The 27,792-nt window shown below is 37.7% G+C and overlaps 1 protein-coding gene across 1 annotated transcript in view; it reads left to right on the top strand.

The window, feature by feature from the left end:
• Positions 1-27,792, top strand: part of TRIO (trio Rho guanine nucleotide exchange factor) — a 274,256-nt gene that overhangs the window by 92,273 nt on the left and 154,191 nt on the right. Inside the window, exons 8-11 of the mRNA XM_043979301.1 lie at positions 15,778-15,947; positions 17,137-17,311; positions 23,499-23,694; positions 24,650-24,816. Coding sequence (XP_043835236.1) covers positions 15,778-15,947; positions 17,137-17,311; positions 23,499-23,694; positions 24,650-24,816 — 708 coding nt within the window. The remainder of the gene's footprint in view (positions 1-15,777; positions 15,948-17,136; positions 17,312-23,498; positions 23,695-24,649; positions 24,817-27,792) is intronic.

A 27,792-nucleotide genomic window follows, 5' to 3' on the forward strand; every position in this document is an offset into this window, starting at 1 on the left:
ACTGATTCTTGCTGAGTTAAGTAAAGAAATTTCCTCCTTAGCATCTACAAATATTCAAAGTGAACTAGGACAGGCTTTTATAATTTTATGTAATGCCTGGGAACCTTCCATTTTATTTAAAAGACACAAAAATAAGCCTCCCAACCACCTGTAGCTTTTTGTCTTGGGACTCCAATCTCATTTCATTCTTTGAACCTAAAAGTTGATCATTCAGAATTCTTTCCTTTATACTGCCTTCAATTCTTAGTTATCCATGGTAATAGTAAAAGAAAGTAGTGAACCATGAACCTTCTGTAGCCATGGTAGTGTTAGATTGATGAATGTCGAAGTGAGGGTCAAAGGTCATGTCCATGTGAGGACTCCCTGCTTTTTACTCTAACAGAATATTGGGCCTTCACTTTAACCCCCTTACTTTTCCATCTCTTCCTAAGCTTTACCCAGGCCAGCACCATCCTCTTATCCCCACTAGACAACTCTAGAAGAATATCTGGAGTATGATAAAACTGATTTAAGGTATCAATAAATGATGTTAGTAATACCATCAATAAGATGACTTACATTCCTATTGTATGGTACAGTTGTCAAAGCCTTTTTGCATATCTTATCACCATAGAGCCCCAAAACACAGAGAGTTTGAGTTGGTGGATATTCTATGTTTTAAAGGCTAGGAAACTTCACAGAGGCTGCAGAGTTGGGAATAGCTGTAAGATCTTCTGACCCCTTTGACCATTACATTGACCTTCTCAAACAGAGAAGCATTATGTCACTGCTAATGTCTACTGTTATCACCCAATGTCTCAAAGTTATTTTTTCCCAACTATTCCCTTTCATCTTTTTGGTCCTGAGAAAAAATTGTGTTAATAGTACAATCAGCTGCTTATAGCACAAGAATTGGGGGGGGCGCAATGAGGATTAAGTGACTTTCCCAGGGTCACACAGCTAGTAAGTATCAAGTGTCTGAGGCCAGATTTGAACTCAAGTCCTCCTGAATCCAGGGCCAGTGCTTTATCCACTGCACCACCTAGCTGCCCCCTACAAGAATTTTTTTTTCTCCCCCTAGTATTTGGGTGTCTCAGAGTCAAACAACATGGCTAAGTAGTGGTATATAATCCTGTTATTCAACTTCATCAAGTTTGAAAGGTTGGCTAACTTCATAGCTTTAATCTTTGGATGATTCAGTCTATCTTAGGTTAAAATTATACTCTACTTAATAACAAGTCAACAAGCATTTATTAAGCCCTTACTATGTGCTCAGGCAGCTAAGTGGTGCAATGGATAGAGCACTAGACTTGGAGTCAGGAAGATTCATCTTCCAGAATTCAAATCTGGCCTCAGATACTTATTAGCGGTGTGACCCTGGTCTAATCACTTAACCCCGTTTGCTTCAGTTTCCTCATCTGTAAAATCATGGGGAGAAGGAAATGGCAAACAATTCCAGTATCTTTGCCAAGAAAACCCCCAAATGGGGTCATAGAGAGTTGGACACAAACTGAAATATTGACCGAAAAACAACAGCTAAGCACTAAACACTTTGTTCAGTGCTGAGGATACATATATATATATATATATATATATATATATATATTTAAGACAATCCCTACTTTTAAGGAGCTTACATTCTGGTGAGGAAGTCACTTAAAATGAAGCTGAAATGGAAGTTTTAGAGGAAGGGAAGAGGGGCATAATAGAGAAGGCCATAGGAGTGCAGTCTGGTGGGAAATGAAGAGATGGCTGACCTGGACACCCTCTTTAAATGGAAGTTCTGGGAGGATCCATCCAATCAGATGAAGGGGCTTCCAGGGGCTGAGGGTATTTTCCAGGTATGAATTCCAAGGCTGGATGGAGGCCATTTTTCACGATGAAGAGGTTTCTGGGCCATGGTGGGGAAATCCAGAGGAGTGCAGCCTGGCACCTGGTTGCAGTTAGGTCTTCCTTATTTCCGATGTTTCTGCCTAGGGACTCTTTATCATATTTCTTTTGTAGAGCTTCCTTTTATGTCTATTTGTATGCATTTTTAAGAGCTGCTTTTTATTGCAAAGCCTTTTGTTGTGGCCACTCCAGTCACCAGCTGACCTTGCATGACTTTTTGAGTGTTTTCTAAACAGATTCTCCAAAGTAGCTTCCTGTGACCTGCTGCCCAGTCACCAGCTTTAAGGATATTATGGAGATAAATACTTACTGGTGTCTTTTGCATGTCAGAAGCATTGCTTTCTATTGTCTTTGTAGGGAACCAGATTGCAAAATGATTTAACTCTAATTTAGGGAAGGAGATTTTCATTATTTAAGTAAAATATAATCCATAGATAGTTCTCAAAGCTCTTTCATTATGATTAACATTTACTTTTCTCATTGAATCCTTTACCAGTGCTCATTCCTGTAAGTAAAACCCAAAATATTCTAATAATTTATCTCTCTCTAATAAAAGTAGCAGTGAACATTAAAATGTTCATTAGACCAGCATCAATATTACTAGCTAAGGAGATATATATATATATATATATATATATATATATATATATATATGTATATAGAAAGAGAGAGAGAGAGAGAGAGAGAGAGAGAGAGAGAGAGAGAGAGAGAGAATCTCAATCCTATATTGAGTTTGTGTAATCAGATTTGTGATTTCATACTATAGGGAGCTACCAGTAAAGAAATTCCCTCTACCAATGCAGCAGAAACTTGGCCAGAATATAACTTAGTATGAATTATTTTTAATTAGTATTAACAATGCAAATGGGTTTTTATAATTGACACTGTCTCTCATAATAAAAGCAGTCAGTGAGATTTTCAGCCATTCTGGTATCCTAATTTGATAGAAATGTAACTGATTATTTTGTATGTAAGGTATGGTCTTTGCCATTACTTTAGGGTTAGAAATACTAATCGTTTTCAAGGCCTGGAAGGCCTTATATGTACTGATGTATAGTGAAGTGAGCAGAACGAGGAGAGCATTGTGCACAGTGTCAGCAGCATTGTTCAATGAAGAACTGTGAGTGACTTAACTATTCTCAGCAATACAATGGTCCAAGACAATCCTAAAGGACTAATGATGAAGCTGACTATCCATCTCCAAAGACAGAACTGATATTGATTGAACATAGACTGAAGCTTGCTATTTTTCACTTTTCTTTCTTTCATTTTTTTCTTTTATTCAAGTTTTCTTGTACAAAATGACTAATATGGTAATGTTATACATAATTGCACACATATAACCTATATCTGATTGTTTACTGACTCAGGGAGTGGGGAGGGGAGGAACGGAAGGAGGGATAGAATTTGCAACTCAAAATACCTTAAGGAAAAAAAGAAATACTAATCATTTTCTCCTTGGCCTATGGCCAAACTATATTTTGGGTAATACCCATTAGATGGACAATAGTGTTTATATTATAGTATGCCCAAAGTGGATAGACTTCTCAGAGGTATAGTAAATGATAACAGATTTGTATATTTATTGTTTTTTTTTTCATAAAGGCCAACCCCATTGAAATAGCATAGCACCTAATTTCTTATTACTAGTCAATAAAGATAAACAGTTTAGTGCAAACTGTAAAGCCATAAACACAATGTGATTGGACTTGAACTCTGAAGCATTTTTTTTCTCACTAATCTCCAAAGGACCATAATCAACTTCCAGTTTTACTCAGGTTCTATTTCTGAGAGTGAAACAACTCACCTTGAACTTTTTCTTCAAGTCAAAAGTCTTCCAAGGCATATTAACATCTTTGAGTTTGGCTCCAAAGCTTCTGTGAAACTGAGTGACAAAAACTATTACAGGCAGCTTTCTCCCCCCCACCCCCCAACTAAAGGGGTTTGTTTAATCATTTCGCCCTTGTTAGTTCTTAGCATACTTTAAATTCTCTTCTCATTTCTTTGCAAAAAGAAGAAAACGACTTTCTTCTCCCCCACAACTTTGTTCCATTAGATTTAGCCAAAGGGAGAAGAGGTGGTGAGGGTGGTAATTCAGAAAACTCCATATAATAATTACAGTAAATCAATTGCCATTACATATATATTAGATATGAATATGCATACATTATTACATATGTACCCACATTGAAAGATAGATTCAAATATTGTTGCACACATTTTAAATAGTTTCTTTCACACAAACATACTCACCCTTGTTATTGGGCAGGATGATTTCATTAAATACTATTTTTCCAATCAGAATTTTTTTTTTTTAGTTTATCACTTCTTCCTTTATATCATATCCTTTGAATGCTGGCTGATGTCAGTAATTCCTCTCTTAAACCTACAGAATATGCAGGGTGTTTTTGTTGTTGTTTTTTAATCTACAGGTTTCCATTTTACCTGCATTTTTTTCCTTAAAGGACTAGAGCTTTCTTCTAATACTGCTGCTTTTTATTTTTAAAACTACAGTCACAAGCACTCACATACCCACACTAACCCTCTTTTTAGTGTAATAACAACAGTAATAATAACAACATTTATGTAGTGCTTACCATGTTCCAGGCACCATGCTAAGTCCTTTACAAATATCATCTCATTTGAACCTCACAACAACCCTGTGAGGTAGGTGCTAAAATTATCGCCATTTCATAGATGAGGAAACTGAGACAAACAGAGGCTACCTGACTTGGCCAAGGTCACATAGCTGATAAGTGTCTAAGGCTAGAATTGAGCTCATGCTTTCATGACTCTAGGCCCAGTACTTTGTCCACTCCACCGCCTAGGATAAGTGTGGATCCTTTGGGTCAATGTGTATTGACATATAATCATCATTCTCATATTTTCCAAATTGTTTTCCAGAATGGAATGGTTGGACCAATTCACAGTCCCACCAGCAATGCATTAATGTACCATCTTTCCATCAACCCTCTAGCAATGACTTCCTATCTTTTGTTATCTTTGCTCATTTGTTGATTGTGAAGTGAAATCTCAGGATTGTTTTTTAGTGAGTTGGAGAGTTCTTTCATATGGCTGAAAATAGTTTGCAAATTACTTTTTTTTTTTTGAGAACTTTTTGTTCATGTCCTTTGACTTGTTGTTCTTTGTCCTTCCTTCTCAAAGAGGGCCATGACATCAGGATGTGATGTCATGACTTGCGCTGGATTGGATTTATCGAGGAAGGCTGTACCCTGTATTTTATGTAATCTTTTGTAGCCTTAACATTTGGTTGGCAAAGCATTTTGCCTTCAACTAGAAAAATATTTATTAATTCATGTTATTACTACGTATTGTTACTCTTTTGTTATCATCATCATTATTTTAATCAATAGAGGAAATATTCATCCATGCAACTATTTTAGATGAACAAACAGGAAAGCATACATGGCGATATCTTTTCCTTTCCATTATACTTTATCTTCCAACATTTAACCTCTACTGAAAAGTAATAACCATGTCTTCTTGAATGAAAGAGAGAAACTTAAGGACCCTATTCTAAATGCATTCTACACCCTTTCATAGATAGCCCTCTTTGCATATCATCTCTGATATTGAACAGAACTAAGGAGAAGGGCAGGATACAGGATAATGAGATAATTCTAATAAAATGTTAGAATTTCATCCCCCCCAAAATCTCTCAAAATCCTGGTCTCTTTCATAGCTACTGATTGTCTCTGTCTGTTGGAACTGTAATTCTAGAAGCCTTAGTGAATTGTGGAGATCAGTTGAAACACCTGGTGGGCAACTGTGTTGCTCTTTAAGTGAGGCCAAGTAGGAAGAGATCATTTCAACTCTAGAAAGGGCTTTTAAGTATTTCTAGTGGATGATTGAGCTGGTCATGGTCTTAGTGCCTTTAGGTATTTTGAATTGTTCAAAGAGCAAGAATTAAACCCAGGTAAGCCTGTGGGACTCAGGTAGGATATGACTACATTGTCAGAAAACATGTCTGATATAGATGTGCTGACTGGCAGAGTGGGGTTCCTAATGTCTCTATATTTTCCTTTCCCTAGACATCTTGGGTTCCATGACAAACTTGGTATTTCCTCCTTTGGTTGTAGTATGGGGAGAAGGGTGTAGCAGTGGAGAGATGGGCAATTTTCTGGTCAAATATGCCTCTGATAATGGGATCAAACAACTTGACATTCTTCAAAACTGAACACATCGAGATTTTAGCCTATGTCTACCAAGAACTGGTAGAGTCCTTTCTTATTCTTGAATGTTCCATCTCCTGCCACCTCAACATACTGCCCTAATAGCAATACAATTAATTAATTGTTCCCCATGTATTCCATCTGATTCTCTTATCTCAGTGGGATTTCTATAACTGCAGTGCTAATAGAGAGAATGGGGTGGCTATGAAACATATACCAAAATTTTGAGGCTCTGGGATTTTTGTGAGAAATTCTAAAATGATATTTGAATAATATCATTATTCCCATGTCCTTTCCCCCTTCCTTATTCTCTTTTACTTCATGATGTTATGAAATACACCCTTCTTCTTCCTATTGTCTCTGGGAAATGAGAATTCCATGAAACACAACTCAGAAACATGCTGTTAGAATTTTGCTGGAGATACTAAGTATGCTGGTTTGTTGTTGTTGTTTTAATTTTTTTTTAATTTTCAGAAATTAAACTTCTTCCTCTTTTGGAAAATGGAGATAACATTTATCAGTCTCCAGTCTATCAGTACCTACTGCATGCTCCATGATTTCTTAAAGACTTTAAACAGGTTATATCATGCCTACAAGTTCTTTCAATACCCTTAAAATGTACTTTTCCTCAGCCCCATATATGTGAGTCCTAGAGTCTGTTGGGTCTACCCCTTTAAGAATCAGAAGCTGATGCAACTAGTAGATGCCAAGCATGAGCTGACAGCTACAAACTATCATTTTATTGCAAGGCCTGAGCTCTCCCTCTGGATATGACTTTCCTAGGTTTTTTGACCCTGACTTGCCCTGATGCTCTGTATTTGTACCAGACCTGTTCTTCACTGCTTTCCTTGCTCAACTTCAACTTCTATTGATTCCATCGACCAACTCCCCCTTTTGCTCTTTAATTCTGATTTGGCCCATGGCCCTGGCAATCATTGCTCCTGATTCTGACACTAGGCTCCCTCCCAAACAGCTGGTTCTGGTTTCTGGTTATGGCTTTTTGTCGTTAAGCCTAACAGGAGATGGGAGATGAAATTGACAATTTGAGGGCTTTCGAAGTGGTTACGACGGTAGGTGCTTTCTTATTTAGTGCATCATGTCCTGACATTTTTTTCCCTAATTTTTCTGGTTGGTAGAGTTCTCCTTTGTGGAAGTCAGTAGCAAAAAGAAAAGAAAAAAGGGGGGGGGGAGAATTAAGTAATTCATTCTGTTAACATTATACTTTCTCCTAGATGGGGCTATCAACAATGTGCAAAGCAATGAAATAGCCAAAAAAAAAAAAAAAAACCAACAAATGTTCTCTGCTTTCTCAATGCTTATATTCCCTTTGGGGGATGAAGAGACAGGACCTATTATGCACAAAGATAATCAGAGGGAGAAGAGAGAATACTAGCAACTTGTTCACTTTTTTGTCTCTAAAAGGCAGGAGAGGCCCTGTTGGTCATTTTAAAATATTTTTGCAAACTTCATCTTATTCTAATGTTTAGCTTTCTAGGTCCTCTTTTTAAAGGTTCTTTCTTCTCTTTTATGTAATTGTCCTTGGTTTTTTCCATCTTTTTTTCCTTGTATTTTCTATGTTTGGATAGATCCAACAGCATACTTTCTTCTCTTTCACCTTGGGTTAACTTCTTCTACTTTTCACCCTCTTGAAACCAGCCTTCATTTCTCCCCTCAGAATCTTTTTTCCTCTCTATACCATTTAACAGTGCCTAAGGGCTTTTTCATTCTTTAAGGTAGATGGGGATGTTCTTTGGGCCCTTTTACTTCCTCTAGTGGGGAGACTAGCTTGTATTTTCAGTTCAAATTAGTGTACTATATATAACCATAATATAACTACGTGATAATTTCAGAATAGCATCTAGGATTAGCAAAGACAAAACTCAAACAACCAAGTCATAACACATCCCATTCATTGGGATCATCCTTGGTGTCTATGATAATTTCATCAGCTAACCCAATCAGATGCTAGCCAATTGGTAACCCTAGTTTCAAGATAAGCTATTGTCCTTCTCCCTTTGCTTCACCTCCATCTTCAAGACCCTGAAACTCTGCTAGGAAATTATGGCCAAAAATGCCTACTTATTATTCTCCTGGGAAGTAGTACTTTTATACCTACTAGCCCCACCTTGTCCTATTTGCATACCTTAAAATTAAGGGACCCTATATGTTAGTAAAAAATCCAGAATGATATGAAGATGTAATAGCTCATTTTTATATAACATGTGATAGTTTTTAAAGCATTTTTACATACATTATCAACTTACATACTGTAAGAATAGATTGCGATTTTGGGACCCCATTTTTGGCTAAAATTAGAAAGCCTTAGGGGCGCCCCACATGGCTTCTTCTGCCCCTGGGCACGCCAGCCTTGGGCACACCCCAGTATGCATGGAAAGCCTCAGGCACTCCCGGCTTCCTCTGCCCAGCTGGGATATGCACGAAAAACCCAAGCCTGGGGCTGCTTGGGGTGTGTGGGTGGTCAGCCCTCCAGTTTCCTGGGAGAGAAGGGTTTCTTAAGAGGAGCAGGGGTAGTGAAGAAGGGGAAACATAGGAGCAAGCAAGCGAGAGAGGGGATGACAGAGGAGAGACGGGTGGAGAAGAGGACGGTAGACAAGAGGGGAGCTACTGAGCAAGAGAGGCGGAGGGAGGAGAGGAGATGAGAAGAAGTGCAGGCGGCAGAGGCACAGCGGCCAGCCAGCCACCAGCCACATTCACAGAGCAAGAGATGCACAGGGGGATAGAGAAAGTTAAAGGCGAAGCAGCAGAGTCCATTGGCCAAGGTTACAGGTCGTATATCTTGCTTTTCTTTGTCCTTATTTCCAAGTTTATTCTTATCAATAAACCCTGTTTTTTTGCTTTTATTGAAAGGAGGCTTCTTAATCTCATTAATTGTTAGTCTGGGAAAAGCAGTTGGGGAGGGGGCAGACCCTTACAGATTGGCCCACATGGGGCTTAACCAACCTGGGGGGGGGGTTAAAAAAAAACAAAACCCTTACAGATTGGAAGCTCTAGCCAGGAGTTTACAGACTGGCGAGGCAGATAGGAGCCTTCACCACTGATCAAAAACCAATGGGGGAGGGGGGCAGCTAGATGATACAGAGGATAAAGCACCAGCCCTGGATTCAGGGGGATCTGAGTTCAAATCCAGCCTCAGACACTTGGCACTTACTAGCTGTGTGACCCTGGGCAAGTCACTTAACCCTCATTGCCCTAAAAACACACACACACACACACACATACACACACACACACACACACACACACACACACACACACCAATGGGCATGTTCTTGCTTAATTTTTTTTTTTTTTTTTTTTGGTGAGGCAATTGGGGTTAAGTGACTTGCCCAGGGTCACACAGCTAGTAAGTGTTAAGTGTCTGAGGCCGGATTTGAACTCAGGTACTCCTGACTCCAGAGCCGGTGCTCTATCTACTTCGCCACCTAGCTGCCCCTTGCTTAATTTTTTAAGCGGAAGATGTGGGACTAGAACCCAGGACTTCTGACTCCTTTTCAGCTGCTTGTGTCTTCTCTCCAATTACCTTCTGTCTACTCAGTATATTTCTCTTCTGTACCTAATTATTTATATGTTGTCTCCCTCATTAGAATGTAAGCTCCCAGAAGGCAGGAGCAGGTGTTTTTTTTAGCATTGCATATTGAAAGATTTTAAATGGCTGAAATGAGCTGGCTCACTATCTAAAAGCTATTAGCTGCCTAAGGCAGTCTGTAAGGGCAGTTTAAAAAATCCCCCAACTGCTTCTCTCCAACTGATAAGAAACAAGCCTCTTTTCAAATAAACAAAACAGAGTTTATTTATATGGAACACACTTAGAGGTAAATACAAAGAAAAATACAACCTGAATGCATTTTAACTTTCTCCCTGCAACCTTAAAATTTCATCCCTCATCTCTCACCTGTGAGTGTATCTGGCTGCTCAGCTGCTGCAGCCAAGCCTCACTCTACATTTCTCCTTCAGTCCTCTAGCTTGACGCTTGTGCTTTCCCTCCTCCTCAGTCTCTCAGTTTCGCCTCCCTGCAACTTTCTCAGTCTTCTTTCTCCTTTCTCTACCCCCAAGGCTATATAAACCCTTCTTTTGGTAGCCCGTGCATGGGGTTTTTCCTGCATATCATGGCTGGGCAGAGGAAGCCTTGCATATCCCAGCTGAGCAGGGCATCAGCGCCCAAGGCCTCTGTGCAGGGCAGGACATGTCCCCAAGGCAATTTTGGGGAGAGCAATCACACTGGGGGAGGGGTGGCCAGTTTGGGGCGCCCAAGGCTAATTTTAACCTCTTAGAATATTTTAAGCACTTAATAAGTGTTTGTTGACTGACTGAGTTGTTATAGAATGGACATAAAGGATTTTTTATCATTCTTGATTCAAATATTTATTGTGTATCTACTATAACCTTCCAGAGGAGTGGCCTTTGATAAAGTTTTAAAAGGATTTGTAATAGATTCTTTAAAAAGATCCAAAAAAAAGAAGCTTTTTTTTTAAATGGGTCTATTCTTATATGTAACAAACCTCTTATGATAGGGAGTTTTGTTTTGCCAAACTTAAAAATCTTTAGCTCTTCAAGGATGGAGTTTGCAACCCATCCATACCTTCTCATATGTAATTCTTTTCCATGTCCTCCAATAAAATTTCTACCAACTGCTCAGAGACTTACATAGTAGGTCTTTTAGCACTCAGTGGATGCTGTTAATGATAGATCTTTCTGTCTAACCCTTTTACTACATGACCCAACCCACCTCATTTTTTGATTTTTCACTTTTTAAATAAAAATCTAAAGACATGAGGTAAATCATACTCTTCCATTAAGAAGATATGGATTCTCATTTACTGTAACACAGCAGTATGGACAAAGAGGTTTTTTGAATGGTGCGTCCTCCCCTAAAGTAAAACTTTAAAAAAATCATATTTTTGAGTCATTTCTCTAGGGTGACATCATGAGCATATTACATCTTGTTCCTTATGTAAGATTTAACATAAAAATCAAAACAAAATAACAATTTAAAAAAACCTTTCATTTGTTATCTATTTGATAGAAAGAAGAATTCTAAATGGAAGAATATGATTTAGGCACAGTGATATCATAGTTAAAGGCCCTTTCCCTTTTCCTCCTTTTCCCCCTCTCTTTCTTCAGCCACATAACCCTGAGGTCAGTTCCTTTGTGGGCCCTTCCGTCGCTCTTTGGTAGTTTCACAGGGCCAACAGTTAAGCAAGGGTGAGGTCCACCATGGAAACATATTGAAATTGCCAGGATGTTGCAATGAATAAGCAATTTTTTTTTTTAAAAGAAGAAAAAAAAAAGTCAAACTACAGGTACTAATGCAGCCTCCCCAAGAAGTCAGGGAAGCATTTTATACAGGATACAGACTGACTCTAACAGCTGTTCCTGAGACCTTACTATATTTAGGTATGAAAAAAATTTAAATCTGGGATAATATGTACCTAAGTGGTATATGGTAAACTATTGTTAAGATTCCAAAGAACATCTTCTAAAGATCCAGGGAAATGGAATTTTAATTGTTTGGGTTTCATTTTGTACTGGTTTTCTAAAATTCCTTATTAACTTCTTAAAAGTTTCATTTTAATAACTTTTAAGATATTTGTATAAATGTTTCTTTGCCTGCTGTGCCAAGGATGTTTGTTCACTTATTCATTTAAAGAAAAAAAATACATGTATCAGCCTTCTGTTGTGTGTGTTGTGCTATTCTGGGTAAAGAGTAATGCTATGCTTGGGAAAAAGAGTAATAAAATATGGCAGATAAAGCCAACAAATACAGCGTGTTTCAAAAGTCAAAACTGCACTAAGAGTTTTGGGCCACTCTGTATACTACATAGTGTTTAAGACAAATGTAAATTGCTCAGAAATAGGCGGAGAGAGAAATAATTTATAATTTATAACTGGGGGAGGAGGAGGATGGTGAGCACATAACTAAATGTTTTTGTACCTGGGGAAATTTCCAGGTACCACATTCCTATTTCTCTTCCCCAGTCTCCCATGCCCAATCTACCAGTCCCCAAATCTACATCCCCTTGGAATATATAAATACTAGTCATGGAGAAAAAAGAAACCCTGTAATTTAAATTATATTTATGATATTATTTGCTTAGGAGTTCTTGTGTGTCATTGTGCATGTGTGCTTGTGTGTTTGTTTTATTTTTAAATGATCTTACATTTAGCTCAAGCCCTCTTGGAGAGTGAATGTATTTTTAAGATATGTTTTTGGAAGCAATATTTCCTCATATCACTAAACCCTTCTAAGTGCTTGAATATAAAAATAAACTCTTGAGACAGCCCCATTTCTAGAGTTACAACAGTGTGACAGGGTTTGTGTGTTTAATATGCAGTGTGTAGCATTCTTGTATAAATTCATTATGTATTCATCACATTCTGCCCAATTACCAGCTCTGGGGGTTGATGAGCAGACAGGTGTACACCAAAGGAAAACTCATTTTCCTTTTGAAGCTTTCAATATGTTCCTTAGTACAGTAAAATATTGGAGGGTACCTTTAAATTAGCAAATAAATAGTGACAGACTATTCACTCAGGCATTTCCAGAATCCACAGAGAGGGTTGTGTGTTGGGACAGAGAGACTAAGGTAAGTAAACTATTTCTGATTTTCTTCCCCATATTTCCAATATACAACCATATATTGCTATTCTTATTAGAAGAAGAAATTGAGGAGATGCCACGTCTGCCTGAAATGATAATCTCCATCTTTTAGTAGATGGGCTTTAATGTATAAGGGATGGCTGTTACAAAACCTTTTTTTTTTTTTATGTCCTGTAAGGAGAATGTGATGAGGGCACAGATGAAAATGATTTTAGTCAGAAAAAAAATATTATGTGACATTTGGGGGGGGGGAATAAAAGACTTTAAAAACATTAATGAAAAGAGAAGAAATCCATACCGTTTTTTCTTCCCCTTCATTTGTTAATTGTTAGTGAAGAATTTAGGGCAAAGTTAAAAAAAAAAAACCTAAATATGCACTATCGAACTTTTTTATTTGCTACTATAGAAACAGGTATTTTTTAAATGGCATATGTGTTTATTTAAGCTTTTATCAGTAGCATTTTGACATATTTGTTTTCAGTTTTCCAAATTCATGGTAAATATGCCGTAATGAAAAGGAACATGACAGGAATTTAGGGGAACTAGGTTCCATTTCTGCAACCATTGACTGGCTGTGGAACTTTAGGCAAGTCATTTGAAAACTCTGCCATTATTTTCTTAACATTTGATAGTTCAGCTAACTGAGCTCTTGATTCCCTTTCATCTCTAAAATCATATGAAATATGATAACTTAGTTCATAAATTAATGAGAGATACAACAAAGAACATTTTTTCCATATTGATTTTCAGCAAAATAAACCCGTAGGATCCTGGTTGATTTAGCTATGAAAAATAAGTATTCTCTCTATTCCCTGATTTTAAATAAATATCATTTGTAACCAGTTTTCTAAAAAGAGATAAAATAAATTTATTTGCCTCTACAATAGTGAACAATGAATAAACTATATAGTTTAATTTTTAAAAAAATTTTTTCTTTATGTAAAATAGAAGTCATAAAATGCATCTGAAGTGTCTATGGTCCCAGTCAACTCTCTTGAACTAATGATTTAACTTTTTATCTAATTCTTGGCACACAAAAATGCTTTGGTTTTTTGTGTCTTTTTTTTTTAAAGATTAGCAACAGTTTGGAGACAAAAATTAAATACTAGCACAAGTTGTTCCAACAAAAATACAATTTTGATGTCCTAATAGCCCCAAATGTGGATGGTGATTAAACCATCCACGAGAGTCCACTCAGGAAAAAAAATTTGCTAATTTGCTGAACATTTAGGAGTCTAAGTTGGTTGACAGATCTTAGTAGATGTGCCTTTAATTTTATGTATAAAATATAAAAAATCACTGTGTTTACATTCTTGTGAAGGTATTAACTTTTATTTGCTCTCTAGAAGTGTCCAATAATTATTTCAAATTTTAATTTTGTGTTGCCTATTCTAAATGGTACCACAGAAGTCTGAATGAATTAAGTAACATACATGCAGAAAGTGAACAAATTACTTCCATCTTCCCAGCAGTATCATACTCCGTGTGGTTTTTGCTGCACAGTTGCTACAAGTAATCCTTGCCTCATGGGACCTCTCTAATACTAGTTGCAATAATATATGCTTTTAAAGTGCATTGGTGGCATGGTGTATGAAGGGCATGTATGGTCTTAGTGAACGAAGCACTGGTTTGGGAGTCAAGAAACCTGGGTCATTGTAATGCATCAGCTACTAACTATTGGCATGACCTTGAAAAGGGCATTTCTTGTCTCTTACCTTAAGTTCCTTAATCTGTAAAATTAGGGTGGTAGATTAGATCCAAAGTTGGACTTAAGTTACTTTTACTCCTAAATTCTAGGATCCTATTACTTTTATCAGTAGATAATTTTCATGTGAGAACTGACACATTGATGGATTTGTTGTGGTCTCACTGAAACTGGGCTACTGTGCCATCCCTTTCTAAGACAGGGTACTCTACTAGAAACTCTTGTTCCAAACTGAGTTCCAGTCCCTTCCCTCGTATAGCCCTATGGAGTATAAATTGCCTACCTTACTCAGAAGAACGTTCTAGGAGCTAACCAATCATTGTAACAACTTTGAAAATAATAACGTTAAATTGCTTTTGTTTAGTTGTTTTCTGTTGTGTCAGACTCTGTGACCCCATTTGGGCTTTTCTTGACAAAAATACTGGAGGGGTTTGCCATTTCCTTCTTCAGCTCATTTTACAGATCTGGAAAATGAGTTAAACAGAATTTAGTGACTTGCAAAGGATCACACCGGTAGTACGTGACTGAGGCCCAATTTGAAAGCAGGAAGATGAATCTATTCATTGCCCCAAAAATAAAATAGTCAACCACTAAGTAATCAGCTGGGAAGCTAGGTTGCTCAATGGCTAGAGTGCTGGGCCTGGAGTCAGGAAAACTCATCTTCCAGAGTTCAAATCTGGAATGAGACACTTCCTAGCCATATGACCCTGGGTAAGTCACTTAACCCTGTTTGCCTCAGTTTCCTCAGATGTAAAATGAACTGGAGAAGGAAATTGCAAATCCCTCCAGTATCTTGGCCAAGAAAATCCCAAATGGGGTTGTAAAGAGTCGGACAGGACTGAAATGACTAAACAACAACAATAAATAGCAAAAATAAACATAAAACATTGCAGGGATTGTTATTCATACATTCAACAGATGCATCTGTTGTTTGAAAAAAACTTTTTTTTTTTACTCTGTACTCCTAACTGAGCATGGAAAAATATTGGAAAGAATGCTTTCTTTCTTTTTTTTCCCATTATCTTTCATTTATCTTTCTTTTTTTTAACTTTTTTTCTGACATTCTCATTTCTGATTTTTGTTCTGACTTTTCTCTGATTCTCTCTTTGTCTTTCTCCCACACAAATACACATATATACACACTTTGAGCTCTGTGGGGGTTTTTTTATGCATATGTCACTCTGGCAGTTTGACTGTTGTTGGGATGCTTCTCCCTTCCTTCCTTCCTTCCATCTCTCTGGGAGCATTATACGACCATTTCCCTCCCAGTCAGTGTCACACAGAGCTATAGCACCAGCCCCCTCTCTCTGAAGTCAGCCAGCCTCTGCCTGGTAGTCAAGTCTGGAACCTCCATCTCACCATACAGTTTAATCTCCTTTTCTCTCTCCTAGCTCTGGACATGGCTAGAAGAGTTACAAAAAGAGCTGCTGGATGATGTTTACGCGGAGTCAGTAGAAGCCGTTCAGGACTTGATCAAACGCTTTGGTCAACAGCAACAGACTACCCTGCAGGTCACCGTCAATGTGATCAAGGAGGGGGAAGATCTCATCCAGCAACTGAGGTGAGTTCCTTGCTTGCCCTTTTCATTTCATAAGCCATAGATCATAAAAGCCTGGCAGCATATTTCCTTTTTATAGTCAATGGCTATTATCCTCAACCCACCTGGAAGAGTAGCAAGCACCATCAACTGTGTTATCTTTGGATACAAAGGACACTGAAGAATCTCTTCTCTTCCCCTCTCTTCTTGACCTCTTCTTAATATCTTCTGGTTTTTTTTCCCTTCCCTCTCATATTATCCCTCTCACAACATTATTACCCTTATATAGGACCCAAAGTATTTTTTAATCTATTTTATCTTGTTTTTTCTAATACCCTTTTTAATGTAAAATTTTAAATTCTATTTAATTATATTTTCACTTAGATCTACTCAGAACCTGTCTGTCAAGGGCTGAATAGGATAAATTATCTTGGTCAGATGTGAGAAATATCTAACTTTTCAGCATAGCCTCTTATAACTCAGACTGAGGCAATAATCAAATCTAAGCTTCACCCATATGTCAAGTGTCATGCTTATTAAAACCACAATGTGTTTTTTGCCCATTTTTCCCCTCTTTTGCTGTGGCAAATTCCCTCTCTTAGCTCAAGCACAGAGCTATTTTTTCTTTCTTTCTTTTAAAAATTTCATTCTCTGGATTTCATTCATTGGATTCACTTCTTTACAAGGTCAATGCTAAGTTTATAAGAGAATTGTATTTTCTCGTCAGAATTTTTAAGTTAAAAAGTGTTTCCATGCACATAATTGGTGTTTAAGACTTGTTGATTATTTGATTCATCTAAAGTTTAATCTCCCCCAAGCAATTTAAACCTTAGGTTGTGGGAAATGTGTTTGAGTATATATCTTTATCCCTATTAAAAGAGAAAAGGGGGGTAAGAAATTAAATCGTGTTTGAATAAATTTGAATTTAAATAACACATTGAATTATTAGAGCCAGTATGAGGACTGAAGTTAGAAAATTAAACCCTGACATTGTGGACAGGATTGCTCAGGGACAGAAGCTTCACTTTGTTGTTGAAGAGAGCAGGCTTATTACATGTGCTGAGACAAGAAGTCCAACTTCCTGCTAGCTTTCTTCCCACTGAGGTTTTTAGTTGCCGGATCTGGTCCTGTGCTCCTAACAATGTAGGACTTTCTCACTCAATTCCTGTTTGTCTTTTTTAAATCCCCATTTCCCTCATCTGTTCTTTAACAGGGACTCTGCCATCTCCAGTAACAAGACCCCTCACAACAGCTCCATCAATCATATCGAGACAGTCTTGCAGCAGCTGGATGAGGCCCAGTCTCAGATGGAGGAACTTTTTCAGGAGAGAAAGATCAAACTTGAACTCTTCTTACAATTGCGTATTTTTGAAAGGGATGCCATAGATGTGAGTAGCTTGGTGTTGTGTTTCAGTTTTGTTTCCTTTCCCTTCAGTAGCTCTTTGCTAACTGGGGAAAATGCAGATTCTCAGGAAGATGACGAAATGCGAGGGAACACCTAATCTTTTTTCAGCCATTCCTTGTTTAAACAAATTCCTGTTTCTCATCTCCCCATAAGCCTTCAGTGGTGAGATGGTATGGATAAGATCACATCCATGGTTAGCCTGAGTCTCTAAGGCAATCCCTGAGAGGTTAAGGGACGATCCCAAAAGTTCTTGACCATTACTGCTTTTTGAAAGACATGGGTAAAAAGAAAAATGAGAACAGATGGGAATAACTGAAAGAATTACCTCCAGAGGAAAGGCAATTGGTCAAAGAGAAATAGAAAAGAAATAAAAGGGTCTTTTTTTTCCTAAAAGAAACTTAAAATAAATATCCTGTCAACATGGTGGCTTTAAATATGCCTGGACTATAATTCAGTACTCCTTTCTCTGAGTGACCAGTAGAATTAAATGAGCAGAAATAGAGATGGGAAGTTGGGGTAATAATACTTTTTTTCTGAAAATAATACAAAGTACAAATCTGGATTAGTGAAAATAGAGTATTAGGTAATAGAGAAGTCCATTTTTTTTAATCTAAAGAAGTCTCACTTTATATGTAGTTGCTACCTAAAAAATGGACCACTGCACCTTACATTACAATAGGAAAAAACAGAATACAGGATCTCTTTATCTTTCCTCAACCAAAAATAAGAGAGTAGTTGTGAATTCTGCATTAAGAGAAATGTCTTCTTTCTTTTTGAACTGGAAATAAGTATAATTTTTGAGACTGAATTGAAGCTGACTGTGGATAATGATGAAAGGAATTGAAACTCACTGAAGACTAAATTGAAGCAGTGTTTCCAAGGAAAGTAAACCCCAAACAGCTAATAGGCAGTGACTGAATGCCTCATCTTGCTACCAACTTGTAGCATTTCTTTGAAATGTTTTCAAGTAGCCAAGGCTTTTTAGTGGTATGTAAAATTTGTAGAATATGCTTTGCCACACAGCATTGTGATTCCACAACAATAATGATGATGCCTCTTACTTATACAGCACTTTGCCAGTTACAAAATATTTTTCATATTTTATTTCATTTAGTCCTCACAACAACTATGAGTTTTCAGTCAACAAGCATTTATGAAGTACACATTTATATACCAAGCACCATACAAAGAAAGGCAAAAATCGTACCTATCCTCAAGGAGCTCACATTCTAAAGTTTTTCAGGTATTATCTGCATTTTACTAATGAGAAAACTGAGGCTCAGAAAGTGTAAGTGATTTGTCTATGGTCATACAACTAGTGTCAGAGGTAGGATTTTAACTAGGTCTTTCTTGATTCAAAATCTGCCGTTCTTTCCACTATATCACAATGCCTGTCTTCAATTAAGCTCACCTCTAGTAAAATGTCCTCTTTGACATTTAAACCTGACCCCCTCATTTACATACCATATCACCAATGGGGATTGGCAGGGTTTTTTGGTGGTCTCAGTAGTTCATGGCTAGTGGGTGTCCCTCTTGGCTTAGAAGGAAGGATTCCCCCCCACCCCAAGCTTTGTGACCTTTTCCCTCATTTACAGCCACTACCAAAGCTCTTAACTTCGAAGGCTGTTTTTGTTGGGTCATATGGACATCTTCTTGTTCACACCTGGAGTCAAGTCTTGTTCAGTATTTTGAGGATGCATTTACATTTCTCTTTCAAGCCACAAGGAGGAACTTTAAAACTTTAAAAATCAATTTTCACTCTCAATTTTTAAAAAAGAATTTTTTAAAAAATCCTGATACAACTTGTAAAATACACTAAAGTTCTGTGAAAAATCTTTGGTGACACCATGAAAGCCAGAGATCAGGGAGAGGGTCTCAGGTCTGAATGGGCACAGGGGCTCTGGAGAGGAGCACTGGGGTAAACAAACAAACAAACAAACAAAAAAAAACCCAAGTAGTTCCTGTTTTCTTTTGTAATCTTTACTTCAAAGGTTTTTTTCTTTTTTCTTCTTTTTTTTAGTCTGTTGCTTTTGGTTGGACATGCTTCTTGAAAAACAAAACAGAGACACCATTAGAAATGTCTAAGTACTGTTAAAGCTGAAATTCTAGCTAAACTGTCTAAAATATCTAATGAGTGGTCGCCAATAAATTATAAGCTTTAGCAAGAGTTAGACTTTTAAGCATTTATTAAGGAGAATAAGAATTTGGTAAAGAGAGAGAGAGAGGCCTACATTCATCTATCTATTAAAAAGAGAGCGCATTTCTAGCCCCCTTCTCCACCAGCGTCCTCAGGAAAAAGCCCCCGTCAGAGCCCCAGGCTCCCCCCTTCTTCCTCCCACAAGCAGACATCACTTCCTGACGCCAAAGAAAAGACTCCTGGTCTTGCCCTCAAAGACCTTCGCTTCATGGCAGAGCTTTTCTACAGTAAGTCTCCAGCAGGTGGCGTCATTCCAATCATTACAGTACTATCATTTTGGTATTTGAAAAATCACCTCTTGTTTGCATTTATGCAACTCAAAATGAGGAAACATTTAATTTTTTCTTAATTGGGAAGGTCTGTTTCTAGCAGAAAAGTGTTTTGAAAGGTGAATCAGAAATTCAGTGGAGAGACTATTGGAGTTAGAAGAATTGAGTTCAAATCTTGTCTCCAACACTTCTTGTCTTGGACAAGTCATTCAACTTCCTTTGGCCTTGGCATCTTTAAACTTCAAGGAAAGTGGGTTGTACTATTAGTTTGATTTTCCTATAAACTCCAGCTGTCTAATCCTTTTATCAATAAATAGGTATACCTCCATTTCTTTGGCCCAAAATTATAGATATCCTAAAGTCAGTGCACAAAATCAGTGTTAAAACTCTACTTGTAATTTGATAAAACTAAATTTGCTAAAATTTGAATGATATTAAATCAAAAGCTAAGACAAATAATACAATAACATTTTAGGCTTTAATTATCTAAGACCTCTTATTCTATTTTTTTTTTAATTTAGGTGGCAGAATAGAGTGGTAGAATTGGGAAAACTTGAGTTAGAATCCTGCCTCAGACACTTAGTTGTTATGTGACCCTTAACAAGTCACTTTACTCTTTGAGCCTCAGTTTCCTCACCTGTAAAATAAGGGGTGGACTTGATATCCTCTGAGATCCCTTCCCTATCTAAACCTACAGGCCTATGATTTTAGAGCTAAAAAGGACTTCATCGTAATCATTATTGTTCAGTTGTTTCAGTAGTGTCCAATTTATTGTGACCCCATTTGGGTTTTGTTTTGGGTTTTTTGGGGAGATACTGGAGTGGCTTACCATTTCCTTCTCCAGCTCCTTTTTACAGTTGAGGAAACTGAGGCAAATAGGATTAAATGACTTGCCCATGGTCACACAGTGTCTGAGGCCTATCTACTGGGCCACCTAGCTACCTCCAGAAAGGACTTCAGATGTCATCTAATAAAAACCCTGATGAAGAAAATGAAGTCCTGAGGTTAAATTATTTATTTAACACATTATACATTTAAAAGAAAAGCCACAGTCAGCCTTTGAATCCTCTAAGTACTAGCCAGTATTCTTGCCATGGCACCATGCTTTCCTACCTCTTTGTTTTTTTCTTTTGCTTTTTTTTTTTTCTGGGCAATGAGGGTTAAGTGACTTGCCCAGGGTCATACAGCTAGTAAGTGTCAAGTGTCTGAGGCCAGATTTGAACCCAGGTCCTCCTGAATCCAGGGATGGTGCTTTATCCACTGCATCACCTACCTGCCCCCCTTCTCTACCTCTTTTTAAAGAAATATGAAGCAGGAAGGCTTGAGAGAGCTAGTATAAAGTTTAGGTTTTTTGACTTCTTTTTTCAGCTTTGATTTCCTGCTAGAAGTTGTGAGATTCACCTCAGTAAACTCCAAGCTCCATGAGGGATGGGATTATTTTTTGTTTGTTTTTCATTTATTTCTTTCTATCTCTGGTGACTGGCAAAATGATGGCAGTTGATAATTGTTGATTGAATTGAATTTCTTTGAATATTCATGCTCCTTGGAAGCATGGTGTTCAGTGCTTGTTAGAAATTGGACGATTGGGGCAGCTAGATGGCACAGTGGTTAAAGCACCGGTCCTGGATTCAGGAGTACCTGAGTTCAAATCCGGCCTCAGACACTTAACACTTACTAGCTGTGTGACCCTGGGCAAGTCACTTAACCCCCATTGCCCCGCAAAAAAAAAAAAAAAAGAAAGGGGGCAGCTAGGTGGCGCAGTGGATAGAGCACCGGCCCTGGAGTCAGGAGTACCTGAGTTCAAATCCGGCCTCAGACACTTAACACTGACTAGCTGTGTGACCCTGGGCAAGTCACTTAACCCCAATTGCCTCACTAAAAAAAAAAAAAAGAAAGAAAGAAAGAAAGAAATTGGACGGTAGCCTGTATATTTTCTTCCCATTCCTCTTATTTATGTATTTCCACTTGTGATGGCAACCACCTTTTTAAAACAGTCAGATTAAAATTTTTATTGCTTTTCCTACTCTTCTTTTTTCAGCTTTCCTAAATATTGTTGTGTTCCTCATAGCCTTATTATCTCACTTTTTAAAAAGAAAAGGTTTCATCCCAACCAGCATAATCTTTCGATAGCAGGGAAACAATGGAAAGATCACTGACTTTCAGATCCAAAGGCCTGGGTTCAAATCCTACTTCTATACTACAACCCTGTATGACCTTGGGCAAGTTATTTATCTTCCCTTGGCCTCAGTTTCTTTATTTGTAAAAGTGAGAGGAGTTAGATTACAATGGCCTCTTGAGTTCCCTTCTAGCTCAAGAAGCATCACAGTTTGTGAAAAAATGTTAAAGAAAGCTGCATCATATGGAAATTCAGGAAGAAGGAACTTAACACTCATCACTAATTGTGTGAGTGAGTAAGGTGTTCTGAAACTTCTTTTTGGTTTGCTAGTATACATTGGAGAAAGTTAGGGAGACTATAAATGCAAATTCTAACCAATGATATTCACAGGAACTTCTCAATTGAATTTGTGAATAATCACAGTAAAGGGTGATAATGGTAGATTGAGATGAGTTTTTTCTTTAAAATTCTTATATATATAATTTCAATATTCTTTTATGAAAGATCAGCATCCAAAACTCTTCTTCCCTTTTCTTGAGGTTTGTTGTCTCAGTGGGCTTCGTTTCTTGTGTTTAGTAACCAAGAGTTTGTGATAAATATTGTGGCAGCATTTTCCATGTTTATCCATTATCATGGCTGCCTCCAGGGTTTATCTATGCCCCACGGACACCTTCAATTCATGTCTCATTTACTATGTTCAGCTTTGCCAGTTTATTACCCACTCCTTGAGGGCTGCTTAAGACTGGGAGTATCCCCTTGTAAATTTTTTGGTAAACTCAGTTGGTCTGCCAGCTATCATTCCCATGACAAAAAGTTTTTTTTTTTTTTTAAAGTCAACAGTATAGAAAGGGATTGTGGTAATAATTGGGGTTTTTTTTGTTTGTTTGTTTTGAGTTCTTTTGGTTAGCCTCTGGTACATGTCTGATTTGTAGTTATTTAAACATATGCTTTTATATATTTCACACACACCCCAGTATTGTACAAAGGAAATCTAAATAAAGAGAGTGGGAAGATTGGTAAAATAGGACTGGTATTCTTGGCAATCAACAGGCACTATGGTTAGAATTTCCGGAGCCTGGAGTCAGGAAGACATGCTCAAACTGAGTCTCAGATACTTACTGGCTCTGTAACCATGGGCAAGACACTTAATTTCTATTTGCCTCAGTTTCCTCAACAATGGAGATAATAACCCTTCCTTGAAGGGTTGTTGTGATGATCAAAATGAAATACAGTCTGTAAACTACTTAACAGAGTGCAGGCAAATAGCAGGTGCTTAATAAATGCTTTCTCCCTTCAATCTGTAAACCCTCTATGGTTTCAATACAAAATATACCCATTCCCAAACTTTTTCAGGTCTACCTTAGCAATCCTTATGTTGATGAGCATTAGAATTTACAGATGCTGTTTCACTGTCCTGATTTACATTAGCAAGATCATGCAGTAAAGTATGAGAAAGAGAAGAGTATATCTCCTCCCATGGTTTTTTTTGGTTGTCTTTTGAATTTTGTCAATTCTGAAGATCTGCTTTCAGCATATTTATGTTTGAGTCTTATTGTTAAGCAGATGGATTTTTTCCCCCTTCTATCAGATCATCTCAGACCTTGAATCTTGGAACGATGAGCTTTCTCAGCAGATGAATGACTTTGACACTGAAGATCTCACAATAGCAGAACAGCGGCTCCAGCACCACGCAGACAAAGCACTAACGATGAATAATTTGACCTTTGATGTCATTCACCAAGGACAAGATCTCCTGCAGTATGTCAACGAAGTACAAGCCTCGGGTAAGATTAGGGTCAGGTGTTGTGTTGTTGCTGTTTTCAGTTTGTCATATTGAAGTTCTTTTATGTCACCACATGGATTCATTGAGTCCATTTTAATGAGATGGTTCAAAGTTACTTGCATTTTCAGAAATAAGATTTTAGTATAACTCAAATACAGATAGGCTGCTCTGAATTCTTAGAATGAAACATTTCCTATTTTTCATATCAAATTTATAATTACAGATACTAAACTCATGCTTAAAATTCTCTGGAGCCATTCAAAACTCTAAGTACATCATAACATCATGAAATGAGAACACTACAATGGTATTGATATAATTCAGTCTCAGAAACATAACCTCTTCCCTAGGATTATTTTTGTATTTCAGGTTCTTTATTTTGTTTTCATTTAATTTTTATTTGACCAGTAGATGTCACTATAGTCAATAGGAAATGTCCGGCTAATATTTTACACTCTTGGAACTGTTTTCACAAACTTAAAAGCATGAAACCTACTGCATTTTTTTATATTGTCCAGACTCATGCAATGCTAATATATTAAAATGCAAGCTGAGCATGCAAATGAGACAAAGTTCCATTGACTTACTAATCTGCAGAGATCACCCAGAAAGTGAATTTGTAAGAACTGAGCTCTTTAATTTAGCCATATAATTACCTTTTGATTATGGGAATGGAAGATTCATAAATTCTTGAAAATTGTGATTGGTTTTAAAATGCAGTCACAGACAGGTAGTCGAACACAGATTCAGATACATGTATGTATACATAAGTATACTTTGTTCCTGTTATTGAGTCACTACAATCTTGGTCAGTTCTTCTTAGTCAGGGACCTTGGCTCTGCAGAAGAGACAAATGGGGCCAACAGTGATGCTCAAAGCTGATTCTCTGTTTACAAATGCATTGGGAAGTTTAAGAAAATGGGTTGAATTCCTTTATCTCTTCTGATTTTTTTCAGGTGTTGAGTTGCTCTGTGATAGAGATGTGGATATGGCCACCCGAGTGCAGGACTTACTGGAGTTTCTTCATGAAAAACAACAGGAGTTAGACTTAGCAGCCGAGCAGCATCGGAAACACTTGGAGCAGTGTGTACAGCTGCGCCATCTGCAGGCAGAAGTTAAACAGGTATCCAGTGACATAATACAGGGTGCTCTCACTCTAAGAAAACCAGATGCAGACTAGTAAATGGTAACACAGGTGTACCCTGCATTTCCACTGCACAGTTAACAAAGTGCTTTTAGAGACACTTCCTTTTTCAGTCAACCACCAATTTATGAACAATCCCTTACCTTTATGTATTCTACCTTTTAGCCCTAGTGCTCTTCCTTTAACCCTACCACTGTTTCTCCGTAGTGTGTTACCTGGGTTTTCTTATACAAGTATGGAGATGTCAAGAGATGTACTTTCTTAGGCATTGTAGAAAATTAATGCATTTCTGATTCACAGAAGATCTACCTCTTTCTGCCCCACATTCCTTCTGATGGAATTCCCCTCATGTATTCCTGAGATAGCCCTTTGGAACACAGAATACATTTTCCCACAAGGAAAAGAAAATTCTAGTAGTAGTCCCGGGAAAAGGCACAGACCTGTGTTAATTAATTAAGTCTACTACAAATTCAACTGAAATTTTCCAGAGAGTTTATTTCAGACATTGGAGGGGATGGGGGGCTCTCTTCATGCCCCTATTTAACCTGATTCCTGGCCCCTTAATTTTCATCCATATGAGTTCCCTCAACCTCTCTCCACACCTTATCCTTTCTGTTTATTATCAGTCAATCCCACCTTTTTGTATGACCTTGGTCAAGTCACTAGTGTACTTCTTAGTGCTCTGGGCAAGAGCTAAGTTAAAAGTTGTATTGGGAGAGGAAGTTCCTCCCCAGGAGCTCTTCATAGCAACAAAATCACAGATCCATTTCCTGTGCTGCCCATACCCATCAGTCAGTCAGTAAACATTTACTCTGTAAAGCAAAGCGCTAAAGTGCAGGAGAGATAAAGAAAGGCAAAAACCCAGTCCCTGCCTTCAAGAAGCTCACATTCTAATGGGACAGACAACATGAGAGGCAGGGTGGGGGCAGGGTGTAGTGGACAGGGAACTGAACTAGGAGTTTGGAAGACTTGCCACCTCAGATACCAGCTGTGTGACCCAGGGCAAGTGATGTAACCACTCTGTGCCTCTGTTTTCTCATCTGTAAAAGGGGATAGGGGTTGGAGGTAATGACTCCTTCAGTCCTTTTCATCTCTAAATCTATGCAGTCTTATGCTAAGTATATACAGAATAAATAAAAATAAATATGAGATTTTAGGGAGTAAGGACTGTAGAAATTACAGGGATCATTACAACTTTGTATAAGGTAATGTTTCATCTGAGTCTTGAAGGAACCAAGAAATTATTTCTTTTTCCCTCCTCTCTCTGAGAAAAAAAAGGCCCTTTGCAGCTTCTAGAGGCAGCTAGATGGCACAGTGGATAGATTACCAGACTTGGAGTCAGGAAGACTCATCTTCCTGAGTTCAAATCAGGCCTCAGACACTTATTAGCTGTGTGACCCTGGGAAAGTTACTTAACCTTGTTTGTTTCAGTTTCCTCATCTGGAGAATGAACTGGAGAAGAAAATGACAAACCACTCCAATATCTTTGCCAAGAAAATCTCAAATGGGTTAATAAGAATCAGATACGACTGAAATGACTAAACAACAACATGCACCTGCTAAAGATAACCCCTCTATATATGCTCTTGATACCATCTTCCCACATTTCAGGGACCTAGTTCCATCAAAAAGTCTTAGCATGCTACTTTTACTGCCTCCTTCACTCTTTGACCCTCATAAAACAGTGCCCATTTATAATGTTTGAGGTAATATATTAGATATTTGGCTGCTGCTTCTTAACTGGGAATTGCTTTACAGCTTGGCAAGCCACTACGGGTAGCAGCTTCTGAGAGGTGCGTGACATAGTAAAACCTCCTCCTGAGTCTGCTTTGTTATTTGTATTTTGTACCTAAAAGACCTGAGCATGTTTCTTCCTGATGCTATTACTGTGATTTCCTGCCAAATTTACTGTCACCAACCTGGACATAACATGCTATGTGAGGCTGTGGTTTTCCTTTTGTCATCTGGTGCCTATAATGCTATCATGAGAGTCAGAGCAGACAAAGAAAATACAATTTTAAATATTTAAAAAGGCTCATTTTCTATAAAACGGGAAATCATGTTTACCTGATGCATCATCTTTTGGGTTTTGTTTAATGATCAGTTGCATACCCAGGTGAACAAAAATATCCTAGCATGCTGGAGGGAAAGTTAGGTGGTCATTTGAGATGTGCTGGCAGATATCACAGAACGTTAGAACAGTCTTAGAGATCATCTAATCCAATCCCCTCATCTCTTCATTTTATAGAAGAGAAAACTGAGGCTCAGAGAACTAAAGTGAGATAGTAACTGTTAGAAACAGGGCTGGAGGCCAGGCCTGTCAGTACTTTTTCCATTACACTCTGGGGTGTTCTGATAAAAACTAGCTTAAAAACCAGCTGACAAAAAAAGTATGACCCATTTTTAAACTTAATGTGCATTAATAACACTTTTCAATAACTTTCTTAAATTAAAACAATTAACAAAACAATAATCCAAGCCCTGATTTGTAGACTTGCCATTTTCCAAGGTATAAAAATTTAACAATCAGTTCTCTTGAGCAGGTATGAGCTGGTTCCAGCACACCCTTGATTATATCACATTTTTCCCCCAGGTTGGAGCCCCAAGTTGCATATTTAATAAATCTAGATCCTCTATGTGGTATGTAGGCTACTAAAATGGATTGTACTAATCCTGATGGAGTTACCCTGGCTTGTTTTCTTTCTTTCTTTTTTCCTTAGCAGAAACTTAGAATCACTTGGTTTTTTTAGCCTCACGTTTCTTTTTTAAAATTATTTTTTACTGATATCTTGGGTTTTTTTTTACATTGCCCAAAATTCCCTCTGTCCCAAAGACCCATCCAAAATAACAAAACTTTTTAAAGAAAAAGGAGGGGGGGGAAATAAAAACTGTTCAATTCATCAGGAAGTAAACAAAATCAACCTGACAATGTATGAAGTATTTCATATTCATAAA

This window comes from Dromiciops gliroides, chromosome 1, assembly GCF_019393635.1.
Source record: "Dromiciops gliroides isolate mDroGli1 chromosome 1, mDroGli1.pri, whole genome shotgun sequence".
NCBI lineage: Eukaryota > Metazoa > Chordata > Mammalia > Microbiotheria > Microbiotheriidae > Dromiciops > Dromiciops gliroides.